This window comes from Salvelinus sp. IW2-2015, linkage group LG28 (genome assembly GCF_002910315.2).
Source record: "Salvelinus sp. IW2-2015 linkage group LG28, ASM291031v2, whole genome shotgun sequence".
Lineage (NCBI taxonomy): Eukaryota > Metazoa > Chordata > Actinopteri > Salmoniformes > Salmonidae > Salvelinus > Salvelinus sp. IW2-2015.
In genome coordinates this window covers 10,142,291-10,166,768 of record NC_036868.1, presented here as the reverse complement: position 1 = coordinate 10,166,768, position 24,478 = coordinate 10,142,291, and the positions used below count along the sequence as shown (strand labels likewise).

The window sequence follows — 24,478 nt, the reverse complement described above, 5'->3', positions numbered from 1 at the left end:
CTGATATTGAACTCAAAAGATATGTCTGGATCAAGTACCATTCTGTGACTTTGGCTAACACACTTTATTTATTCATTTTTTTTATCTTGGTATTGTTTTGGTATCATTTTGGTATTGAGTATCGTGATGGTATCGAGTATCGTGATACTAAACCTGGTATCGGTACCGAAGTAAAAATTCTGGTATAGTGATAACACTAGGAGCAAGTGTAATGTTCACTTGCAAATCAAATACTGTAGCACTTGATTACTGTGATGTATAGGAATGACATTCCATGAGAGCAGCAGTATTATTTTTTATATGATTTGAAGTTACAATGTGTTTACAAGAACATTGATGGATGATAAGGTAATATACTTGTAGTATTCTAATCAGGGTAGGCCTGTTTTTAAGTCATGTACCTCAAAATCAAGGAGAGTGATTCATTAGTTAAAATTACTGTAAATCTTATTCTTACTGGAAAAATTGCCGACTGTGGCTTTAAGGGGGAATACGCTCCAACTGTTCCAAATATGGTCATGACACCGCCCGTAAACAACGCTCAACCTCCACCCAGTGTGCGTGAGCTTTTGCAAGGAAGATAATAGTGGAAATAGGGCAGGTTCGGGGACTGGATATAATTGTCTTGTTGGCATGAATTATTCTATGTGCATGATTTCTAAATTATTGCGGTGCTGCACACAACCCTGATCTGCTTTCTAGAACGGTGGATCTACCAACAAGCTCACCGTGGGTTTGTAACCATTGCAACCTGCGCTCGTGCTTAACTTCGGAAACTATGAAGAGTCGATTTCGAGACGCACAAGAATGTTACAATTCAGTGGTAACTGTTCCTTGCCATAGGATCGTTAGCTGTATATGAGTAGCATATGTGTCGTGACTTAACAGTAACACTGATTTTCAATGGTTGTAGTGCCCACTATCTTGGTTTATTATTGCAGATTGCACAATTTCATGCGAAACCAGACATGAATATACAGGAGGTTGATCCACATCACCAGACTGTTTACCTGTGTTGAAATATCTTGCATGCCTTGTGCATAGAATGTATGTGAGGAAACGTGCGTAATGTTGACTTTGGATGTATGGAGATGTCGAGCAACTGAGGATCCATAAGAACACATAAGAGTGATTGTCAACCAAAACAGACATTGAAAAAATGAGTCAAGATGAAGGGATATCATTGTCGGTTCCTTCCTTTGGTCCTGGCTCGGGCACTGAGGGTGCCTGCGGGGACTCTGCTGGCTCCCGGGAAGAGAGCGTGAGCGGTGTCCCCATTCCCGCGGCTGGGACATTCTGGCACGACTCGGTGGTCAGCGGAAGCATCATTCCTAATATTCTGAGCTGCCCGAAGGACAGTGGCGGCTTGTTGTCTACGGTGAAATGTAAAAGCAGGGCTGTCACGGTGGCATATGTCGTCAACAGCGAGCTCACACAGCCGCACACCGCAGAGAACATGGCCCTGCATTGCCTGAAAGACGCTTGCGACTCCGTGGGAAGTAAACTGGAAATCATACACTTTGGAAAGATCGACTTTGGAGAGACGTGTGTGCTTGACCAGTTCTATAATGCAGGTACGAGGTGGTGGTGACATGCAGCATGCATGTGATGGGCTATTGAATGTGTTGCCCTCAAACTATCAGACCCAAAACAAATCTACCTTTGTCATTGTCTATTCTTCTGAATCAAACTCCAGCCATCAAACCCCAGCCTACAACACATACCATATATCACCAAAGTAGAACAGGTTCACTACTGTTCTATAACCATTGCAGTGGGTGGGAATGGGCCCATGCACATTAATCCACATGCCACACCAGTTGTCTCTAATGGGGCTTCTATTGTGGTTGCCATGAGTACACAGAAAACTGCACATACGATTGTGTGACTGGTTTTACATGTCAATGTTTAGAAGTATTAAATGAACTACTTTCCCCAGCCTACTTCTTTTCACAATGCCTATAGCCTAGCCATTTGTCAACCTGGAATCCATTGGGCACTAGAGAGTCTCAATGGGGGAATGTCTCATTTGCTCCACAAAGTGGGGAAGGGGGATCATTTTCCCACACACATTTTCCTTTACCATTATGTGCCCCTAGAAGTGAGGCTCCCTAGTGTCATGGATCGTTTTGCTTAGTTTGGGTGGAGGTTCAAATTCCCCTTACACTTCAGAAGTGAACTGAACCTTTTGACTCAAACGAAAGTACATTTCCTCCCTTGCCCATTAGTGATGTTTGGGGGAGGGGAAATCGATAATTACATTTTGCAATATTATTTTTGGATGATATTATATCTATATTTGACTTCAAGTATCGATTTGTAAAAAATATACATACATATATTTATATATATACAGTACCAGTCAAAAGTTTGGACACACCTACTCATTCAAGGGTTTTCCTTTATTTTACTATTTTCTACATTGTAGAATAATAGTGAAGACATTAAAACTATAAAATAACACAAATGGAATCATGTAGTAACTAAAAAAGTGTTAAACAAATCAAAATATATTTTATATTTGAGATTCTTCAAAGTAGCCACCCTTTGACTTGATGACAGCTTTACACACTCTTGGCGTGACCAAACCTTTGATTGGTACTGTATATTTTTTACAACTGTAGGTAGCGTTCGCTAGCGCTAGTTGTCTATGCCTGCGTCAAAATTCCGGTATTTTTCCTCCTATCATTTATTCTCCATCTTCTTTTTAAATAGTGAGCCAACATGTTTTCAGCACTTTTATTAACCTGACTGATCAAACAAGCTCTCTTTTGTCTCTCTGCAGCAGACAGCCTAGTGAGAAATATGTTTGGAACATCAAATCGCAATAAAATCGCAGTATTGAATCGCAATGCATATAGAATCGTAATACGTATCGTATCGGCACCTAAGTATCATGTTAATATCATATCGTGAGGTCCCTGGCAATTCCTAGCCACCATATTGCCCATGTCTCTCATTAGCGGGAAGATTTGTGGGAAAACACCATTCTCAAAATTGACCGCAAATGCGATTATGATTGTCATGCTTTTATTATAAAAGGTGCGTTTTTATGGTGAAAATTATCTTCCCCAAACTTGAAACTCATGTGTTGAAAATGTATGCTCTACACCCATTGTAAAGTGGATTAATGTGCTTCATTTTAATAAGTTTCTTGGCCATTTAGTTGTGATACAAACCTTATGAAAACATATAAGCCTATGAGCTAGGTTACATGAGGTGTGCGACTATGATTTGTAAAAGTTGCAAAAAAGTCATTAGCTGTTTCTTGCCTTACTGCACACAAGCTGGGCATCATTCACAAGTAATAATATATAATTCACAAGTGATAGGCTAATATTGTGACCCATCAGACTGTTTTTGATTTAATCTTGTCTTTACATATACTAAATAATATGTGTGAAATTTGATTTAGAAAGGACCAATATCATGCACCAGCTCAAAACAGGGGCAGGGGAAAAAATACATGTCATCTATGCAATAGCATCATCAATAGCAAATGGAGGATGCTTTTCCCGTGGTTCATTTTCATGGCAGCCAGGTAGGCTATACTCCTGTTGTAAAGAGAAGCAATGTGCTTAATATTAGGAAAGTTGAGAAATACACTGAACAAAAATATAAACGCAACATGTAGTGTTGGACCCATGTTTCATGAGCTGAATTTTTTTTAAATCCCTGACATTTTCCATACTCACAAAAAAGCTTATTTCTCTCAAATGTTGTGCACAAATTTGTTTACATCTGTGTTAGTGAGTATTTCTCCTTTGCCAAAATAATCCATCCACCTAATAGGTGTGGCATATCAAGAAGCTGATTAAACAGAATTATCATTCATATTGGCTGGGCCTGGCTCCCCAGTGGGTGGGCCTGTCTGCCAAGTGGGTGGGCCTATGCCCTCCAATGCTCACCCATTGCTGCACCCCTGCCCAGTCATGTGAAATCCATAAATTAGGGCCTATTACATTTATTTCAATTGAGTGATTTCCTTATATGAACTGTAACTCAGTAATATCTTTGAAATTGTTGCATGTTGCTTTTATATTTTTGTTCAGTATAAATATAGTAGGCCTAGCCTATAGAAAGCTGATGGATCCTCCTCTTTTTAATAGAGGCCATCACTCTATTTTCTCATGCAATTGCATAACCTATAGAAATGTTGCGCAACATGAGCTCTTGGGCTCTCATGAAGTGTTTGATTAGATTTCTGATCACTTTTGCATTGATGTCAGAGTGATTAGAGGGACTATAGAGTGCTGAGTACCAGGCAGTTAGCAAGTTTGGTAGGCTACTAATGACCATCAGCAGCATCAGAGCTTGGAGAAACCTAATTACCATGACTAAACGGTCACGTGGAATTTGACTGCCGTCATGACTCGTGACCGCCGGTGAAGCGGTAATACGGTCGCCGTAACAGCCCTAGTGATGGACCATTCTTGATACACACAGGAAACTGTTGAGTGTGAAAAACCTAGCAGCATTGCAGTTCTTGACACAAACCAGTGTGCTTGGCACCTACTACCATACCCCCTTCAAAGGCACTTAAATATTTTGTCTTACCCATTCACCCTCTGAATGGCACACATGCACAATCCATGTCTCGAGGCTTAGAAATCATTCTTTAACCTGTGTCCTCCCCTTCAGCTACACTGATTGAAGTGGATTTAACAAGTGAAATCAATAAGGGATCATAGCTTTCACAGTCTGTCATGGAAAGAGCAGGTGTTTTGTATACTCCATAATACAATAGGACATTTTCTAGGTGAAGAAATTATAAAACACCTGTGTTGTATAGACTTAGCTGACATCACAGCTTACCCGTTGTTGGTTGTCATAACATAACATTATTGGTTGTGTAAACAGAACTCAATATGTTCCCTTTTTTTGGTTTGGCTATTTTCCACAGGGCCTCTGTGGAATTTTCTGTATACTTCTCACGGGAGGTGGGAAGTGGTTCCCAGAAACCCTTTTTGTATCTGTTCAAAATGTACACAAGCTTCGTTGAAATGACAGAAGCTCCCTAAAGATTGCCAACGTCTTTATCATGTTCCTACAACAGGACATTTTAGGAATGGAATCACAAGGAAAGAGAGAGAAAAAAAGCTTTTGTATACAATGAACTAGATGCCTGACCACTTCACTTCTTTTTTGGAAAAGCTGAACTGCAATGAATTCCCACATTATGAATGACATAAGAAAGGAGCATTCACAGAACATGTAAATACGTGCATCAGGAATGTGCAAGTGGAAACACATGTTCACAGTATATCAAATAGCTGTTCTGATCCATGTTTGATATTCACGTGTTGTAACCTCGCTGAGTAAACGCAGCAGTGGCTATTGACTTAACCCAGAAATTAGATGTCATTATGGGTTCTTTGCAACTCTGCCTAGAAGGCCAGCATCCTGGAGTCGCCTCTTCACTGTTGACGTTGAGACTGGTGTTTTGTGGGTACTATTTAATGAAGCTGCCAGTTGAGGACTTGTGAGGCATCTGTTTCTCAAACTAGACATCTAACGTACTTGTCCTCTTGCTCAGTTGTGCACCGGGGCCTCCCACTCCTCTTTCAATTCTGGTTAGAGCCAGTTTGCGCTGTTCTGTGAAGGGAGTAGTACACATCGTTGTACGAGATCTTCAGTTTCTTGGCAATTTCTCGCATGGAATTGCCATAATTTCTCAGAACAAGAATAGACTGACGAGTTTCAGAAGAAAGATCTCTGTTTCTGGCCATTTTGAGCCTGTAATCGAACCCACAAATGATGATGCTCCAGATACTCAACTAGTCTAAAGAAGGCCAGTTTTATTGCTTCTTTAATCAGAACAACAGTTTTCAGTTGTGCTAACATAACTACAAAAGGGTTTTCTAATGATCAATTTGCCTTTTAAAATTATAAACTTGGATTAGCTAACACAACGTGTCATTGGAACACAGGAGTGATGGTTGCTAATAATAGGCCTCTGTACGGCTATGTAGATATTCCATAAAAAATCTGCTGTTTCCAGCTACAATACTCATTTACAACATTAACAATGTCTACACTGTATTTCAGATCAATTCTATGTTATTTCAATGGACAAAAAATTTGCTTTTCTTTCAAAAACAAGGACATTTCTAAGTGACCCCAAAAAATTTGGAATGATAGTGTATATCAGTTTAATTTACCACTGGTGGACTCCAATCAAGTTATAGAAACATCTCAAGGATGATCAATGAAACAAGATGCACCTGAGCTTAATTTGATTTATTTTGGTATTGTCCATTTTTGGTCACAGGTCCAGGAATGGCTGAAGAATTGCAACATTTGCCTAGAACTAACGCAGATAGCAATACTGGGTGTTTGGAAAAGCCATAATCAATCAATCAATAATATAATTATTTTAGCAAAAATGTTTATTTTTAATTTACAATCTGTAGAAGCTATGAGAATAGAAAGGTTCACTACTTTTGTGAAGCATCACTGCACAGTTGAAAAATATATGGCAAATAGAAATCCGAAATGGATGATGTTGAGAGATAGATGGGAGGGGTTGAATGGAGCTGAAGGGTGGGACTAATAACAAGATAACCAATGTAAAACATACGGGGTCTGTAAAATGTATATAGGTTCAGAACTTTTGTGAAATAGCACCATTACAAAAATAAATCAAACTGGATGGACATCAGAAATAGAGGAAGGACTAAAAACAAACAAAATATAACTATTGTAAAATAGATTGTGTCTGTAAAATGTGTATAAGATATATAAACTGAAGGTAAAAGCCTAAGTGTTTATTGGTTTACTCCAATTGGGGGAAGGGTGGTCGGGTTTGCGGAGAATAATAAAGGTATATTCTTTAAAAAGTATGTATGTCTATATAGGTATGTATATATGTGTATATGTATGCATGCGTGTATGTATATGGATATATATATTTACCCCAAAAAATATATGGGGGATTGGAAATGATGCAGACAATTACATTGATGGAAGCAACATTCTTTCCGCAATATTAAGCTGATTTTTTTTTTAAAGTTATAGAAACATGTCAAGGATGATCAATGAAACAAGATGCACCTGAGCTTATTTTGATCAATTTTAGTTTAAAGCTGTAACGTAACAAAATGTGGAAAAAAGGAAGGGGTCTGAATACTTTCCCAATGCACTGTATGTGTTTAATGTATTTCTGCAGGGCTCATCTGTAAAATACACCCTGGTCTCAGTATGACTTCCCTGTCAAAATAAAGGTTAAATAAATCAATCCCATCAATAGATAAAGGTCAAACCACATGTTCAAGCCACATGAGGTGAGCCGGTGGTGTAGGCTACTGTTAAAAAGGTGTAAAGGTTTTAAGGCTTTTTTACTCTATGTTGGTGACCAGAGGACAACACTCTTGCACTGACTGCCACCTGTAACTGTGCTGGGAAGAGGTATTAGTCATGTTAAAAATGATTCTGAGAACAGTATTACCTTGACATAAGTCATTGTTTGTCACCCAACTAAAGTCGCTCCACTTTGAGCTGATCTGAACCATTGACTGACTGACTAAATGTGTTTCTGTACCTCACAGCAGGGGCCCAGTGTGTGTTCCATTCAGTTTAGTTGGTCTGTTTGCCATTTTGAGAGTCTGTATCTATTACATCCCAAATCCTACCATGTAAATCTCTAGACAAGAAAGTCTGATGTTTCACCCTCACCCGTTCCCTACTCATTTCAGTTCATCCCAAAAGGAAGTACTGAACTGCAGCATCATATTCCTGGAGGGAGGCTTTCATAAAGGAGTGAACTGTTGTTGTGATACAGTACATCTCTTCTGGAGGGAACAACAGTCCCCAAACAACATTCTTTAATCTCATATGATACCAAGTGGCTTTTGTATTAAATTAAACATAATATTGAATGTAAAATCAAGTTGGTGTCATTGAATAAGAGCTCATGCTATTTTGGAGAAGCACCTATAGAGTATTGGATTCAAAGGTTATCAGTCATTCTACATTCCCGTATAGCCTTACACATACCACATTCAGCATTGTTTTGACAGCCAGAGGATTCCTGCACAAGATCCCACATGCACTCTGGTCTGACCTGAAGGCTGGCTGGCGGCTGTCGTTCTCTGCTCCCATTGGTTGTCAACTAAGTTGTTTATCCATGCTCATGTGTATGGTGGCGGTCCATGTGGGCTACAGAGCATCAGGTCAGGAGAAATTATATCACCAGCCGCACTACTGTCCAGGGAATCCAGTCTTTATTGGAAAAATGGTGTGGTGTAGAGTGTTGGTTGATCAAAGTACTCAGTCAGGTTTTATCAGCAGTTTGGGTATGTGGTGTCAGGTGTGCCAGCATAAGTTGGCAGTAGGGCAAGGGAAGCAGTTTTTGACTGTAGACATTGGCATTGTTTGAGATTGATTCAGATTAATATTAGCATGATTAGGCAGTCAGTAAATAACATAAAATAACAGTCATAACCTTTCTAATACATACATTTTATTGTATTTTTAAGTAAATATATCCAATATACTAAATAGCAGTAGGGTAAATTAATGATTATTATAACCAATTGTTTTTCTACCTTAATCCGTCAAATTATCTCTGTCTCCTTCCTCCAATGTGCGCTCTCTCCTTAAAAATGAGCTCTCTCCTTAAATGCGCACCCTTTGATGCTGTAACATGATCTGTGTCTGTACTACCTTATGCATAGTGCTCTGGCTATATGTTTTGTCCGGTTTGTAAAGATGCAAGAACGATGCTAAAAGCCACCATTTCTGTTGAAATTAACTACCAAATCTCATTCTTGGTGAGTGTGGACATTTACAAGTGAATGTGAATCTGAGACAAAGTGATGAAAACTGAAGTTGAAATCCATGCTAGGCTAGCGAACGTAAAATACACTGAGTGGACGAAACATTAAGAAGACCTTCCTAATATTGAGCTAATATTGAAAATGTTGAGTGTGAAAAACCCAGCAGCGTTGCAATTCTTGACAAAAACATGTGCGCCTGGCACCTACTACCATACCCTGTTCAAAGGCACTTAAATCTTTTGCTTTGCCCATTCACTCTGTGAATGGCACACATGCACAATTCATGTTTCAATTGTCGCAAGGCTTAGAAATCCTTCTTTAACCTGTCTCCTCACCATCATCCACACGGATGGAAGTGGATTTAATAAGTGACATCAATAAGGGATCATAGCTTTCACCTGGATTCACCTGGTCAGTCTGTCATGGAAAGGTGTTCTTAATGTTAAGTCAACTCAGTGTATGTGTGCAACAGCTGCACACTGCAAGCAGAGATGAGAGGAGAAAATTGCACACCTTAATTGAGCTATTTGAACAGTTATTGCTTTGACCGTGGATATTTGCCTAACAAATAACCAAAACCCAAAATTCCATGACCATCACAGTTATTGCATGACTTCTCAAATGTGTCTTCTTGGTGCTGTTGCCAGGCAATCTGTTCTTGGTGCTGTTGCCAGATGATATTTGTGTAATATAAGGTAAATGGAATTAAGATCATTCATTTCACAGAAAACAAATCCCTCTTGTTAAAATCAAGTTATCTTGTTAGAAAACAAGTTCCTTATTTATTTTTTATTTTTAACAAGAGGCCAAACAGGAAGTGTGAGGCTAGTTGAGGCAACTGTCACTGTAGGAAGCAGGCAGCTCCCTGTGTGTCAACCTGGATGGGATCAATTCAAATTCTGTTCTTGCACTTTCCCCCTGGGCCATGGTACTCAATCTCTGAAATATGCTAGTGTGAACAGAAACTAAAGTATCAAAAGCCGAGGATTCTTTCTGCCAGATTACTCACATTTCCTGTCGGGGCTGGGGGCTTGTCTCCTTCCTCCATATTGCACTCATTTCTAAAAAAGAAAGTAGTATTTCTTATTTTTGGGCAGGGTTTCCAAACTGCTGAATAACCATTGTGAAAGTACCCTGCATGCTTTCCTATGAGAGTTTATTTATAGAAGCAGGCACGGCACTCTCAACATATACACCAATATAGTGTCTTGTTCCCTGGGTTGTTTTAGCAGAACAATACTGAACTTAATTTGGGCACTTAAACCTATTTAAGTGGTTTGGTTTCTTGGGCAAATAAACCTGATCTGAAAATAACATTACACATCTGAGTGCTTGAATTACTTTCTAGAAGCAGCTAGCAACACTTGTTGCTGTGTGAATTGAATATTAGTCCCATTTACTTTTTCTTGACTGATTTATGACATCATGGTGCACTGATAGTTCTCTCTTCAAGTCAGTTTCTACTTGATGCCAGGGAAACATAATGGCATGTGAACGGAGCACACTAAAGCAGGAAGCACCAGTGACTCGGTCAATAATCAGCTGAAGCCGATGCCAAGCTACAGGACTGTTTTGCTAGCACAGACTGGAATATGTTCCGGGATTCTTCTGATGGCATTGAGGAGTACACCACATCAGTCACTGGCTTCATCAATAAGTGCATCGATGATGTCGTCCCCACAGTGACTGTACGTACATACCCCAACCAGAAGCCATTGATTACAGTCAAGATCCGCACTCAGCTAAAGGGTAGAGCTGCCACTTTCAAGGTGCGGGACTCTAACTGGAAGCTTATAAGAAATCCCTCTATGCCCTCCGATAAACCATCAAACAGGCAAAGCGTCAATACAGGAATAAGATCGAATCGTACTACACCGGCTCCGACGCTCGCCAGATGTGGCAGGGCTTGCAAACTATTACAGACTACAAAGAAAACCACAGCCGCGAGCTGCCCAGTGACATGAGCCTACCAGATTAGCTAAATTACTTCTATGCTCGCTTCGAGACAAGTAACACTGAAACATGCATGAGAGCATCAGCTGTTCTGGACGACTGTGTGATCACGCTCTCTGTAGACGATTTGAGTAAGACCTTTAAACAGGTCAACATTCACAAGGCCGCAGGGCCAGATGGATTACCAGGATGTGTACTCCGAGCATGCGCTGACCAACTGACAAGTGTCTTCACTGACATTTTCAACCTCTCCCTGTCTGAGTCTGTAATACCAACATTTTTCAAGCAGACCATCATAGTCCCAGTGCTCAAGAAAGTGAAGGTAACCTGCCTAAATGACTACTGCCCAGTAGCACTCACGTCGGAAGTCATGAAGTGCTTTGAAAGGATGGTCATAGCTCACATCGACACCATCATCCCAGAAACCCTAGACCCACTCCAATTTGCACACCGCCCAAACAGATCCAGAGATGACGCATTCTCAATCGCACTCCACACTGCCCGAAGGATATACTGCTTCTCCAAGACCAGGCCCAAATCCCTGTCATTTGCGTGAAGAAAAGACGGAAATACAGAAATATATTACACATGTGAGAATGCTCATTGACTACAGCTCAGCTTTCAACACCATAGTGCCCACAAAGCTCATCACTAAGCTAAGGACCCTGGGACTAAACACCTCCCTCTGCAACTGGATACTGGACTTCCTGACGGGCCACCCCCAGTTGGTAAGGGTAGGTAACAACACATCTGCCACGCTGATCCTCAACACTGGGGCCCCTCATGGGTGCGTGCTTAGTCCCCTCCTGTAATCCCTGTTCACCCACAACTGCATGGCCAAGCACGATTCCAACACCATCATTAAGTTTGCTGACGACACAACAGTGGTAGGCCTGATCACCGATGGGGCTGTAGTGGAGCGGGTCGAGAGTTTCAAGTTCCTTGGTGACCACATCACCAACAAACTATCATGGTCCAAACACACCAAGACAGTCGTGAAAAGGGCACGACAACACCTTTTCCCCCCCAGGAGACTGAAAAGATTTGGCATGGGTGTCCAGATCCTCAAATTTATACAGCTCCACCATCGAGAGCATCCTGACCAGTTGCATCACCGCCTGGTATGGCAACTGCTCGGCATCCGACCGTAAGGCACCACAAAGGGTACTGTGTACAGCCCAGTACATCACTGGGGCCAAGCTTCCTGCCATCCAGGACCTATATACTAGGCGGTGTTAGAGGAAGGCCCAAAAAATGGTCAAAGACTCAAGTCACCCAAGTCATAGATTGTTCTCTCTGCTACCGCACGACAAGCTGTACCGGAGCGCCAAGTCTAGGTCTAAAAGGCTCCTTAACAGCTTCTACCCCCAAGACATAAGACTGCTGAACAATTAATCAAATGGCCACCCAGACAATTTACATTGAGGGGAGGACCATCCTCCTTAGTGAATTTTCATAATTCCAAATAATTGATTAAAAAACACTGTTTTGCAATGAAGGTCTACAGTAGCTTCAACAGCACTCTGTAGGGTAGCACCATGATGTAGCCGGAGGACAGCTAGTTTCCGTCCTCATCTGGGTACATTGACTTACTCATGGTCCTCCTCCACTTCCATAGACTTACACAGTAATTATGACAACTTCCGGAGGACATCCTCCAACCTATCGGAGCTCTTGCAGCATGAACTGACATGTTGTCCACCCAATCAAAGGATCCGAGAATGAATCTAGTACTGAAAGCATAAGCTACTAGCTAGAACTGCAGTGCATAAAATGTGGTGAGTAGTTGACTCAAAGAGAGAGAAAGACAATAGACAATAATTCTTTAAAAAATTAAGGAGAAGCAAGAGAGAGAGAGAGAGAGAGCTATATTTCGTAGTATTTTTTCCCCCACTTTCACTTATCTAGCGAATGCAGCTAGATAGGGATGCTATGTTAGCTAGCTGGCCATGGCTATCCAACACTGAAACTCTTGACAACTTGGAATTTTTGCCACCGGGGCCCGTCGGTGTAACTGCTAAACTGCTTGCTGACTGTACAGTGTACTGCATGATTGTAGCGGGTTTACTAACTCGTTAGTTCTAGTAGCTATGTTGACTAGCTATGACGTTAGCTAATATAATGACAACGATGTAAGCTGTGTGTAGCGGTTAGCGGTTATGAAATGAAGATTTTGGCTTGGAAAGATGTTTTTGCCTGGTCACAGATAGCTGAGGTGTTTTGCACTGAAGTTTACAAGCGAAGGGAAAAGGTGAGAGGAGAGCGCGTAGATGCGAGAAGGAATTCCACCACGAGCAAAACGATCATGCGTGGCTGCTATCATATGTGGCTGCTATGTAAGTGAACTGTGTTTGCATGTGATCAGGGGTGTGGTGTGTTTATTCTGCCAATTTTGTTGAAAAACGTTTCTTAAACAGAAGCAAACGGGGATAAACATACCTGAATTTGTCCAATAGAAACTCTCATTTGCAACTGTTGGACTAATGATTACACCCTATATATATATATTTTTTTTTAACCTTTATTTAACTAGGCAAGTCAGTTAGGAACAAATACAATGACGACCCTGCTTTCTTTGTTCAGGGGCAGAACAACAGATTTTTACCTTGGCAGCTCAGGGATTTGATCTAGCAACCTTTTGGTTACAGGCCCAACGCTCTAACCGCTAGGCTACTGCCTGGGGTGGTAGCCTAGATGCAGGCAAGATTGTGCAAGGCGTTATTGAATGTGTCACTGTCTGTCACCCTGATTACTCTAATACTTCTCTCAACCTCTGCACATCCGTTGTAAACTTTTATTCATAGGCTAGGTTTTAGCAGCCTCATGATGGGTATAGGGAAAATGTGAGTATCATGTCGATATCACATAGAGCTGGGTGAATAGAATATAGTCATTCAATATGCTGCAATAGAAATAAGGCCATGCTCATAAAAAAAAATCATCCTCCCTCATCTTAAACGTCACCGACCGCCACTGGTGTCTACCACGTTTTCCATATGTCTACATGTTCCTAAATCATAATTAATGTAAGCTAATATTTGCCTTGGCTCAAACCTAATCTTATATAAGATTTCCAAGGAGAGCGCTGTACATAGCCTACCCCACCCATTTCAAGCCAGGCTGTCCCCGCTGGGACCTTTCTTTGCGTCACTACACAGCAGCAGACACACCACATTAAAATAGATTGCCTATTTGCTTTGATGATCCTTTTGGCATTGGCTGTCTTGTGTGGATGTTTGGTTCTCAGTGAGTGAGACTAGCGTTGGGTCTGGAGTGGACTGGAACCCAGGTATTACAGTGAAAGGGCGCTCCATTGGAAGGGATCACAAGCTCTATTTAATGTGTATGTTGACATGGAAGGGGAAACTTGGAAGCACATGAAAAGGTGGAGTGGGTCTGTTAAATGTTATCTTTCTGGAGAACACTGTCATTACAAAACACTGAAGCACTGTTTTAGCCCAGTTTTATTTCTGTTGTCATCAGTCAGTGGTACCAGAGGGACTTCTGTAAAAACCACACCCCATACTTAATACCAGACAATGTTATTTTGGCCTTTTCTTTTGGAAGATTTTGTGATGTCACAGTCTGGTCCAAAAATGACAATTTGGGCAAATTGAAGATCCTACTCCAAAACAACTGTACAGGCATTATTGTCCCATCAGGAAGCATCAATCTCATCTTATTTCATTTGACACTTAAACAAATTGGTAAATGTGAAGAAACTATATAGTAGGCTATAATACGTTATAGGCATAACATATGTTATACTATAGACCTAGGTACAGTTGTTCAGTGTTAAGCCCACTAACAGGCTATCTCTGTCCCTCACAGACATAGCTGTGGTGGAGATGACGGACGCTTTCCGCCAGCCCTCCCTGTTCTACCACCTGGGTGTGAGGGAGAGCTTCAGCATGGCCAACAACATCATCCTGTACTGTGACACCAACTCTGACTCGCTTCAGTCCCTGCAGGTAAGCTGTGTGGTTCACGCGCACTCTCGCACACACTCACACACACTCACGCATGCACACATGCCTTACATAAACGTATCTGCAGCCTGTCAGCCTTTTTTCCTCATCACTTTGTCCATACTTTAATCAACTTAATGTTTCCACAATGGATGTAATGTAATACGGTTCATCAGGTTAATGACAAAGGTCTATATTTAGAATCTGAGTGTATGGGGAACCTGTAATAGCTGTCATTGCTGTTGTAGTGCCAGTTCAACACATTAGTTATTTGTTTGAAGGGAGATGCATTTACACCTAGACAGGAAATGGTGTGTTTCATGAAAAGGAAAGGAGACATTAGGCCTATGTAAAGTAGCATCTGACAGAGGAAAAACAATCGACACACACAATTTGGTTTAATATTTTACCCCTTTATATCCATTTAGCCATCTAGTCTTGTAAAAGAGCATTTTGTAGACAGGGAAATGTCATTGATAGACTGACTCATTTCCTTGCATTTGCAGAAGAGGTTTGCATGTGTATCTATTTTGGTGTTGTCTGTGCCCTTGGGCTGGAGTCCTCAGGTGATGTACAGTTGAATAAACATTAGCCTAAACTGGTTTGCAAAGTGAAAGAGCCCTTGCAGCTGCAATGGAATCCCCTAACAAAGCCCACCACCAACAACACACAGGCATGCAAATTAGAGAGTGGGGGAGGGGAGACTATGGTTTCCTGTGCATACAGTGCCTTCAGAAAGTATTCACACCCCTTGACTTTTTCCACATTTTGTTGTGATACAGCCTGAATTTAAAATAGATTCGATTGAGATGTTGTGTCTCTGGCCTACACAAAATACCCAATAATGTCAAAGTGGAATGATGTTTTTAGAAATTAATACAAAATTAAAAGTAAATAAGCATTCAACCCACTTGTTATGTCAAGCCTAAATATGTTCAGGAGTAGAAATGTGCTTAATATGTCACATAAAAAGTTGCATGGACTCACCCTGTGTACAATAATAGTGTTTAATATTATTTTTGAATGACTACCTCATCTCTGTACCCCACATATACAGATAATTGTAAGGTCCCTCAGTCAAGCAGTGAATTTCAAACACAGATTCAACCACAAAGACCAGGGAGGTTTTCCAATGTCTTGCAAAGAAGGGCACCTATTGGTACAGTGGCGGTCGGTACAGTTTAAGATGAGGAAGGACGATCATTATTTTTTGGAGAATGGCCTAATTTCTATTACACCAAATTGGATGACTGTCATTCAATGTAACATCGATAGGTTTAGAATACTAAATGATACTCAAATTTTCCCTATACCTATCATGAGGTTGCTACAACCTAGCCTATGAATTAAAGTTTACAACGTAGGTGCACACAGGTCGAGGGGAAAATTTGAGGGGATGGAAAGACAATGACACATTCAATACCGCCTTGCACAGTCTTGCCTGCAACTAGCTTATCTAGGGTGTAATCATTAGTCCAACAGTTGAATACAAGAGTTTCTATAGGAGAAATTCAGATATGTTTATCCCCGTTGCATTCTGTTGCTTCCGTTTTGAAGAAATGTTTTTCAACAGAATCGGCGGAATGAATACACCCCTGATCACTCGCCACATATAAACATTCATTCGCTGATTCTTTGATTGGGTGGACAACATGTCAGTTCATGCTGCAAGAGCAGCTCTGATTCTTTGATAGGTTGGAGGATGTCCTCCGGAAGTTGTCATAATTAATGTGTAAGTCAATGGAAGGCGGTGAGAACCATGAGCCTCCTAGATGTTGTATTGAAGTCAATGTACCCAGAGGAGGACAGAAGCTAGCTGTCCTCCGGCTACACCATGGTGCTACCCTACAGGGCTGTTGAGACAACTGTAGACCTTTATTGCAAAACCGTGTGTTTTAATCAATTATTTGGTGAGGTGAATATATTATGTTTAATTTTATCTAAAAAGGATGATAACATTTGAAATGTTTCACTATTTTTATGAAATTCATTGAGAAGGGTGGTCCTCCCCTTCATCCTCTGAGGAGCCTACACTAGTATACTGAACAACAATTTGAACACAACATTTAAAGTGTTTGTCCCCTGTTTAATGACCTGAAATAAAAAGATCCCAGACATTTTCCATGCGCACAAAAAGAGGTTTGCTGATGTCAACGTTGTGAACAGAGTGCCCCATAGTGGCGGTGGGGTTATGGTATGGGCACGCTTAAGCTACGGACATCAAACACAATTGCATTTTATCATTGGCAATTTGAATGCACAGAGATACAGTGACGAGATCCTGAGGCACATTGTCGTGTCATTCATCCGCCGCCATCACCTCATGTTTTAGCATAATAATGCATGGCCGCATGTCGCAAGGATCTATGCACAATTCCTGGTAGCTGAAAATGTCCCAGTTCTTCCATGGCCTGCATACTCACCAGACAGGTCACCCATTGAGCATGTTTGGGATGCTCTGGATCGACGTGTACGACAGCGTGTTCCAATTCTGCCAATATCCAGCAACTACGCACAGCAATTGAAGAGGAGTAGGACAACATTCCACAGGCCACAACCAACAGCCTGATCAACTCTATGCGAAAGAGATGTGTCGCACAGCATGAGGCAAATGGTGGTCACACCAGATACTGACTGGTTTTCTGATCCACGTCCCTAAATTTTTTAAGGTATCTTTGACCAACTGAAATGAACACGGGGGAGACAGAGAGCTGGTTTCAAGCGCAGGGCGCAGCAGGTGTTTAGTGTAAAGGACCACAGGAGGAGGCTGGTAGCTGGGTCCAGGGGCAGGCAGAAGGTCATACACATGGGGTCCAAAGGGCGACAGTACAGGCAGGGAAAAGTCTAGTAATGTCGTCCGGGAGATCAGGAAATAGGTGAATAACAGGAAATCCGATAGGCTAAAGTGCCCTGCAGGGAATAGCCAAAAGGCGTCGTTAGTGAGGCCGGCAAAAACTATCATACACAGGAGGAGTAAATGCTGGGAAAAACAGAGATCCAGAGAGAAGTGTGGTGTGTGTAAAAAACAAAACAAAGATGCAGTGCAAAGAACTGAACTAAATAGTGTGTGTAAATGACATACAGGTGTGTGAACAGGTGATTAGAATTCAGGTGATTGGGATCTGGAGAGTGAGCTGCGTTCAGGGGATCTATGTGTGTGAGTGTGGGCTGGAAAGTGAGCTGCGTTCAGGGGATCTACGTTTATGAGAGTGTGAGTTGGAAGCAGACATTACACCAAAAGATGCATATCTGTATTCCCAGTCATGTTAAATCCATAGATTAGGGCCTAATTAATCACCATGAGACCAATGGTGACTTTAAAACGGTTACAGAGTTTAATGGCTGTGATGGGAGAAAAATTTGGATGGATCAACAACATTGTAGTTACTCCACAATACTAAACTAAATGACAGAGTGAAAAGAAAGAAGCCTGTAGAGAATAAAACATATTCCAAAACATGCATCCTGTTTGCAATAAGGCACTAAAGTAAAACTGCAAAACAAACACAACACATCATTATTCATATTATTCACAAGTACCACTATTCATATGTTCAAGCATAGGATAAAAAAATAAACAGAATAGAGCTAAGCACATCCTAGAGGAAAACCTGGTTCAGTCTGCTTTCCGACAGACACTGGGAGACAAATTCACCTTTCAGCAGGACAATGACCTAAAACACAAGGTCATATATACACTGGAGTTGCTTACCAAGACGACCTTGAATGTTCCTGAGTGGCCTAGTTACAGTTTTGACTAAAATCAGCTTGAAAATCAATGGCAAGACTTGAAAATGGCTGTCTAGTAATGATCAACAACCAATTTGATAGATCTTGAAGAATTTTATAAAGAATAATGTGGAAATATTGCATAATCCAGGTGTACAAAGCTCTCAGAGACTTACCCAGAAAGACTCACAGCTGTAATTGCTGCCTAAGGTGATTCTAACATGTATTGACTCAGGGGTGTGAATATTTATGTAAATTTGATATTTCTGTATTTCACTTTCACTAAATTTACAACATTTAAAAAAAAACATGTTTTCACTGTAATTATGAAGTATTGTGTGTAGATGGGTGATACAAATGTTTTCCATTTTGAATCCAGGCTGTAACACAACAAAATGTGGAATAAGTCAAGCATTATGAATACTTTCTGGAGGCAGTGCAGAAATCTAGACACACCACACACACTCGTATAACCTGCAATGCTCTGCTCTGACGTTGCCATTGCCATAAAAAAAAGCATTGCAATATTTTGAAATTGTTGTAAAATCCTCAAAGAATAACCTCTTCAAAGAATAGGTAATCAAATAAGCAAAGTGTACCTTTTAAAATAAATATTATGTCTGTAATCTTGATGAACTGCCCTCCATCTCCACCTGCCTACACTTCGACTCCCTGCTGTAAAAAAAAAAAAAACGACTTTCTGTAGTGGTTTTACCAGATCGCTATCAACCTCCTTTATTGAAGGTTAAGAGTAACAATGACTGTTAACCTTTTATAGAATGTTTAGAATAGCTCCTTAAGAGCCTGAGGTTCAACCTCTTTTTAATTAAAGTGCCTTTTCCCACATATAATATTTCCATGGTTGTTTGCTGGCACTTAAACGAGCCTACAGTATGACACTGCAAAAATAAGTGCTAGCGAGACTGTATCAGCATTTCTACTGGTTCTGTTTACAACTACAGGTGTCCATTTATGATGGAAAGATGGCTCTAGTCAATGAACCGTGACCAGTGTAATGCTTCAATGATTTTCTACATCACCTTTGCAAACTCACTTTCTCACCACAATACAGTATTGACATTTCTCTTTTTCTTTTGCAGGATATTATTTGCCAGAAGAACACTGTAAGTGCACAAAGTTCTCACTCTCTATTTCAAAGCTGTTAGAAGCAAACCTTGTTTATTTCCTGCACCTTTCCTGTGTGAAAGTAAGTGCAATAAACCATTTTTTTTTCTTCACGGCAGCATTCAGCAACACAGCATTGTCTGCCACCATCAGTCCATTTTAATTACCCAATTCAGTATCCCTCTAGTTTGGCTTTGTGCATTCTGCTTTGTGTACAGTAAACTAAAGCATTTTCCCTTACTCAGACATTATTCCAGGATAGCTTTACTTGGTTGACAGGCAGCCTTATTATCAGGGTGACTGGGGAATGTGCTGTGGAAAGCAGCGAGAGAATGAGTCCACTTTCAATTTCACCTCTCATTTTCGATTTCCTGCCTCTGTGCTGTGCCGACACAACAGTGGTTTAAGCTCCCCCGTCTGTAACACAGTGTCTGCCACTCCTGCCCAGTGATAGCTAGGGCAGACAAATAGACAACACACAGTCTGGCTGGCTTTCTTATACAGAATAATACGATATGGTGACATTGATGCACTGTGGCATGAGGGGGAAAAAGCTGTGAGGTTGAGGCAAGGGCATGGACAGGGGGCCTCCTCAGCAGCTATGGGCCGCCTGCCGGGCTGGTGCTGCCTGTAGGGCTAATGGGAGCGACAGGGTTGCCCTCCTCAAGCTTAGCTGGCGTAATTGACTTTACGAAGTGGAATAAGGTGGCTTGGTGCTCCAGGAAGCAGGTTGATGGCTGATCGGTGTGTTGCGACAGAGCATTACAGTGAGAGTCCACTACCGCCATCCGTGACTGACTGTCTTTCTCTAGTTGTATCTACACACCACGCCCCTTCTCTCTGCTCTGAGAGAACAAATACACCACGCCCCAGAAGGATATGACACATTAGTGGCACTCTGACCAAGGGGTTATATCACATGGTACACCACTAATCAGAACAAATTCCTGGATTGTTTTATGGCTGCAGCCAGCCGGGCGGTCATACAGGTATTAGGGCTAACGATTAATGTTAAGTCATTACTCACACACACTACTTATTCCCGTCTACCCCTCCCCCTTTATGAATAGGTTAATCCTGTACTGCCTGACTGACATTTAACTCCTTAATTACCGTAATTACCGTGCTAACACCCCGGTCCCAAATGGCACTGTATGTATTCCCTATATAGTGCACTACTTTTTGTCCAGAGCCCATATGTAGTGCACTATGTAGAAAATAGGGTGTCATTTTGGGACACACCCCCAGTTTTCGGTTCCTTTCTGCTCCTTAAGATTGTTGTTTTGGAGACCTGCGTGCCACCTACTATTACCTAATACAGTCACAAACAAGAATCTAATGAGACTCAAACACAGGTGCTGCTGGGGTTGCCGGGGCGAAGGATGGCCCCTGGCGACTAAAACATTTATTATGATGTGTTGTCGTCATGTGATCCGCCGGGTCATGACTCACACAGTTTGTGTGGCTCAATATAGGACAGGAAGGATGNGTCTACCCCTCCCCCTTTAAATGAATGGGTTAATCCCATGCTGCCTGACTGGGAGATATAACTCCTTAATTACTGTAACGTGCAAACACCCTGACTTCGTCCCAAATGGCACCTTATGTATTCCCTTTATAGTGCACTACTTTTGACCGCAGCCTTATGTAGGGCAATGGTGTGATGTAGGACATACCGCTAGTGTTCTGTCCCTGTGCTCCTTTTGTTGTTTTTGGGACCTGCGTGTCACCTACCCTCAGAGACTTGCTGCTGAGGTGAGAAGCATCCAGCTACAGATTATGTGCACTAACGCTGCCTGGTCTGCGAACCTCAGTTTGCATATGTGTGCATTTTAGATGGTATTTGTGTGTCTCAGATTGTATGTGCGCACACAACCTGTAGATGCTTGTTGGTCACCTGTGTCACGTGAGTCAGTAGATTTGTTCCAGGGTGTCAGTGTGCTACGCATATACCAGTCACGCACTAGCTCTGGTCTAGGGTGTTATATTAAATACTGTTGCTTCTGCAGCTAGCTAATACACACTAGCTAGCTAGTACACACTATAGCTAGCTAGTACACACTAGCTAGTGCATACTAGCTAGCTAGTAGGTCTACAACACTAGCTAGCTAGTAGGCCTATAAAACTAGCTAGCTAGCTAGTACACACTAAGCTTCATTAAATAAGCTTCATTACATTTTTCTACAGTACCAAGCCTATTATTCATTGTCTTCATATCTTCATTTAAAAGGGTAACGCACCATCCTTTCTGGCACTATTAGACCTGTCTGAGTTCGTATGCTGACTCTCACAGTGTCTGTGTCATGAAAAGGTATCTGCTGGAGCCAGACCCTATTGGCTGCAATAGATCCAGCAGATACCTTATCATGCCACCGATGCTGTGAGACATAGAAGATGAGACAGGATATTGAATGGTGCCAGAGAGGATGGCGCATTACCGCCCCCAGCAGGACAGTTGGTGAATTTACAGCGCTAGCTAGTAGCGCAGACAAAAGTGGTTAGTTATCAGTATCTTTGCTAGTAGTACTAGGTAGCTGGTTAGCTCTACTAGCTAGCAGGTAGCTAACTGGCTCTACTAGATAGCCACGAGTTAGCTAGTAGTGCTAGCTCGGTTGTGACAGCTAAAGCACAAGCAACAGTGGTTGCTTGGTTGTAGTGATTTTTGGCATTAAGATTGTATCCCAAAATTATCAAAACTAAAGGAATCCTGAACACATACAGTGCCTTCAGAAAGTATTCATACCCCTTGACAGTTTGTTGTGTTACAGCCTGCATTTGTGGCCTACACACAATATCCCATAATGTCAAAGTGGAATTAGATTTTTTTAAACAAATTAATGAAAAATGAAAAGCTGAAATGTCTTGAGTCAATAAGTATTCATCCCCTTTGTTTTTTAATTTATTTGTATTTATTTAACCTTTATTTAACTAAGAAAGTCAGTTAAGAACAAATTCTTATTTACAATGATGGCCTACCAAAAGGCAACAGGCCTCCTGCGGGGGCTGGGATTTAAAAAGATATATATATAAATATAGGACAAAACACACATCACGACAAGTGAGACAACACAACACTACATAAAGAGAGACCCAAGACAACAACATAGCAAGGCAGCAACACATGACAACACAGTGACCTCCTGCAGGCAGAAACTTTGTAGCGGGGCAGGGGAAAAAGAGGGAGAAGAGTCGGGGCTAGCCGCATTAGAAAGGGTGGGAGATGAGGAAATGTTGGACGGGCAAGGAGGCATGGCTGAGTCAAATAGGAATCCTGACTTAATGAAGTGGTGATTAAAGAGCTCAGCCATGTGCTTCTTGTCAGTAACAACCACATCATCAACATTAAGGGACATGGACAGCTGTGAGGAGGAGGGTTTCTTTTCCAGGTCTTTAACCATTTTCCAGAACTTCTTGGGGTTAGACCCACAGAGACAGAACTGCTCCTTAAAGTAACTAACTTTGGCCTTCCGGATAGCCTGAGTGCGCTTATTTCTCATTTGCCTGAATGAGAGCCAGTCAGCCTGAGTATGCGTGTGCTGAGCCTTTCACCACTTGTTATGGCAAGCCTAAATAAGTTCAGGGGTAGAAATGTGCTTAATAAGTTGCATGGACTCCCTCTGTGTGTAATAATAGTGTTTAACATGATTCTTGAATGTTTGTTTTTTTACCTTATCTCTGTACCCCACACATGCAATTATCTGTAAGGCCCCTTAGTCGAGCAGTGAGCACAGATTCAAACACAGATTCAACTACAAAGACCAGGGAGGTTTTCCAATACAAAGAAGGGCACCTATTGATAGATGGGTAAAAAAAGCAGACATTTAATATCCCTTTGAGCATGGTGAAGTTATTAATTACACTTTGGATGGTGTATCAATACACCCAGTCACTACAAAGATACAGGCGTCCTTCCTAACTCAGTTGATGGAGAGGAAGGAAACCGTTCAGAGATTTCACAATGAGGCCAATGGTGACTTTAACACAGTTACAGAGTTTAATGGCTGTGATAGGAGAAAACTAAGGATGGATCAACCACATTGTAGTTACTCCAAAATACTAACCTAATTGACAGAGTGAAAAGAAGGAAGCCTGTACAGAATACAAATATTCCAAAACATGCATCCCATTTGCAATAAGGCACTAAAGTAAAACTGCCCAAAAAATTGCTTAGAAATTAACTTTATGACCTGAATAGAAAGCGTTGTATTTGTGACAAAACCAACACAACACATCACTACTCATATTATACTCATATTTTCAAACATGGTGGTGGCTGCATCATGTTATGGGTATGCTTGTCATCGGGAAGGACTAGGGAGTTTTTAGGATAAAAATAAGCACAAACAAAATCCTAGAGGAAAGCCTGGTTCAGTCTGCTTTCCAACAGACACTGGGAGACACATTCACCTTTCAGCAGGACAATAACCTAAAACACAAGGCCAAATATACACTGGAGTTGCTTACCAAGATGGCGTTGAATGTTCCTGAGTGGCCTAGTTAAAGTTTTTACTTAAATCTGCTTGAAAATCTATGGCAAGACTTGAAAATGGCTGTCTAGCAGTGATCAACAACCAATTTGACAGTGCTTGAATAATTTTTTAAAGAATAATGTGCAAATATTGTACAATCCAGGTGTGCAAAGCTCTTAGAGACTTATCCAGAAAGACTCACAGCTGTAATCGATGCCATAAGGGATTCTAACATGTATTGACTCAGGATGTTGAATACTTATGTAATCAAGATACTGTATATTAGTGTTTTATTTTTCATAATTGTTTTACAAATGTTAGAATTTTTCTTCCATTTTTACATGACAGAGTATTTTGTGTAAATCATTAACAAAATATGACAATTAAATCCATTTGAATCCCACTTTATAACACAACAAAATGTTGTGTGAATACTTTCTGAAAGCACTGTAGTTAG

General features: G+C 41.1%; 1 protein-coding gene across 1 annotated transcript in view; it reads left to right on the top strand.

Moving 5' to 3' along the window:
* The first annotated feature begins 546 nt into the window (after positions 1 to 546).
* The window catches only part of LOC111954082 (mitogen-activated protein kinase kinase kinase 5-like), a 39,856-nt gene continuing 15,924 nt past the window's right edge, over positions 547 to 24,478 (top strand). The window contains exons 1-3 of the mRNA XM_023973578.2: positions 547 to 1,574; positions 14,562 to 14,701; positions 19,528 to 19,551. Of these exons, the coding sequence (XP_023829346.1) occupies positions 1,160 to 1,574; positions 14,562 to 14,701; positions 19,528 to 19,551 (579 nt within the window). The 5' untranslated portion in view covers positions 547 to 1,159. The remainder of the gene's footprint in view (positions 1,575 to 14,561; positions 14,702 to 19,527; positions 19,552 to 24,478) is intronic.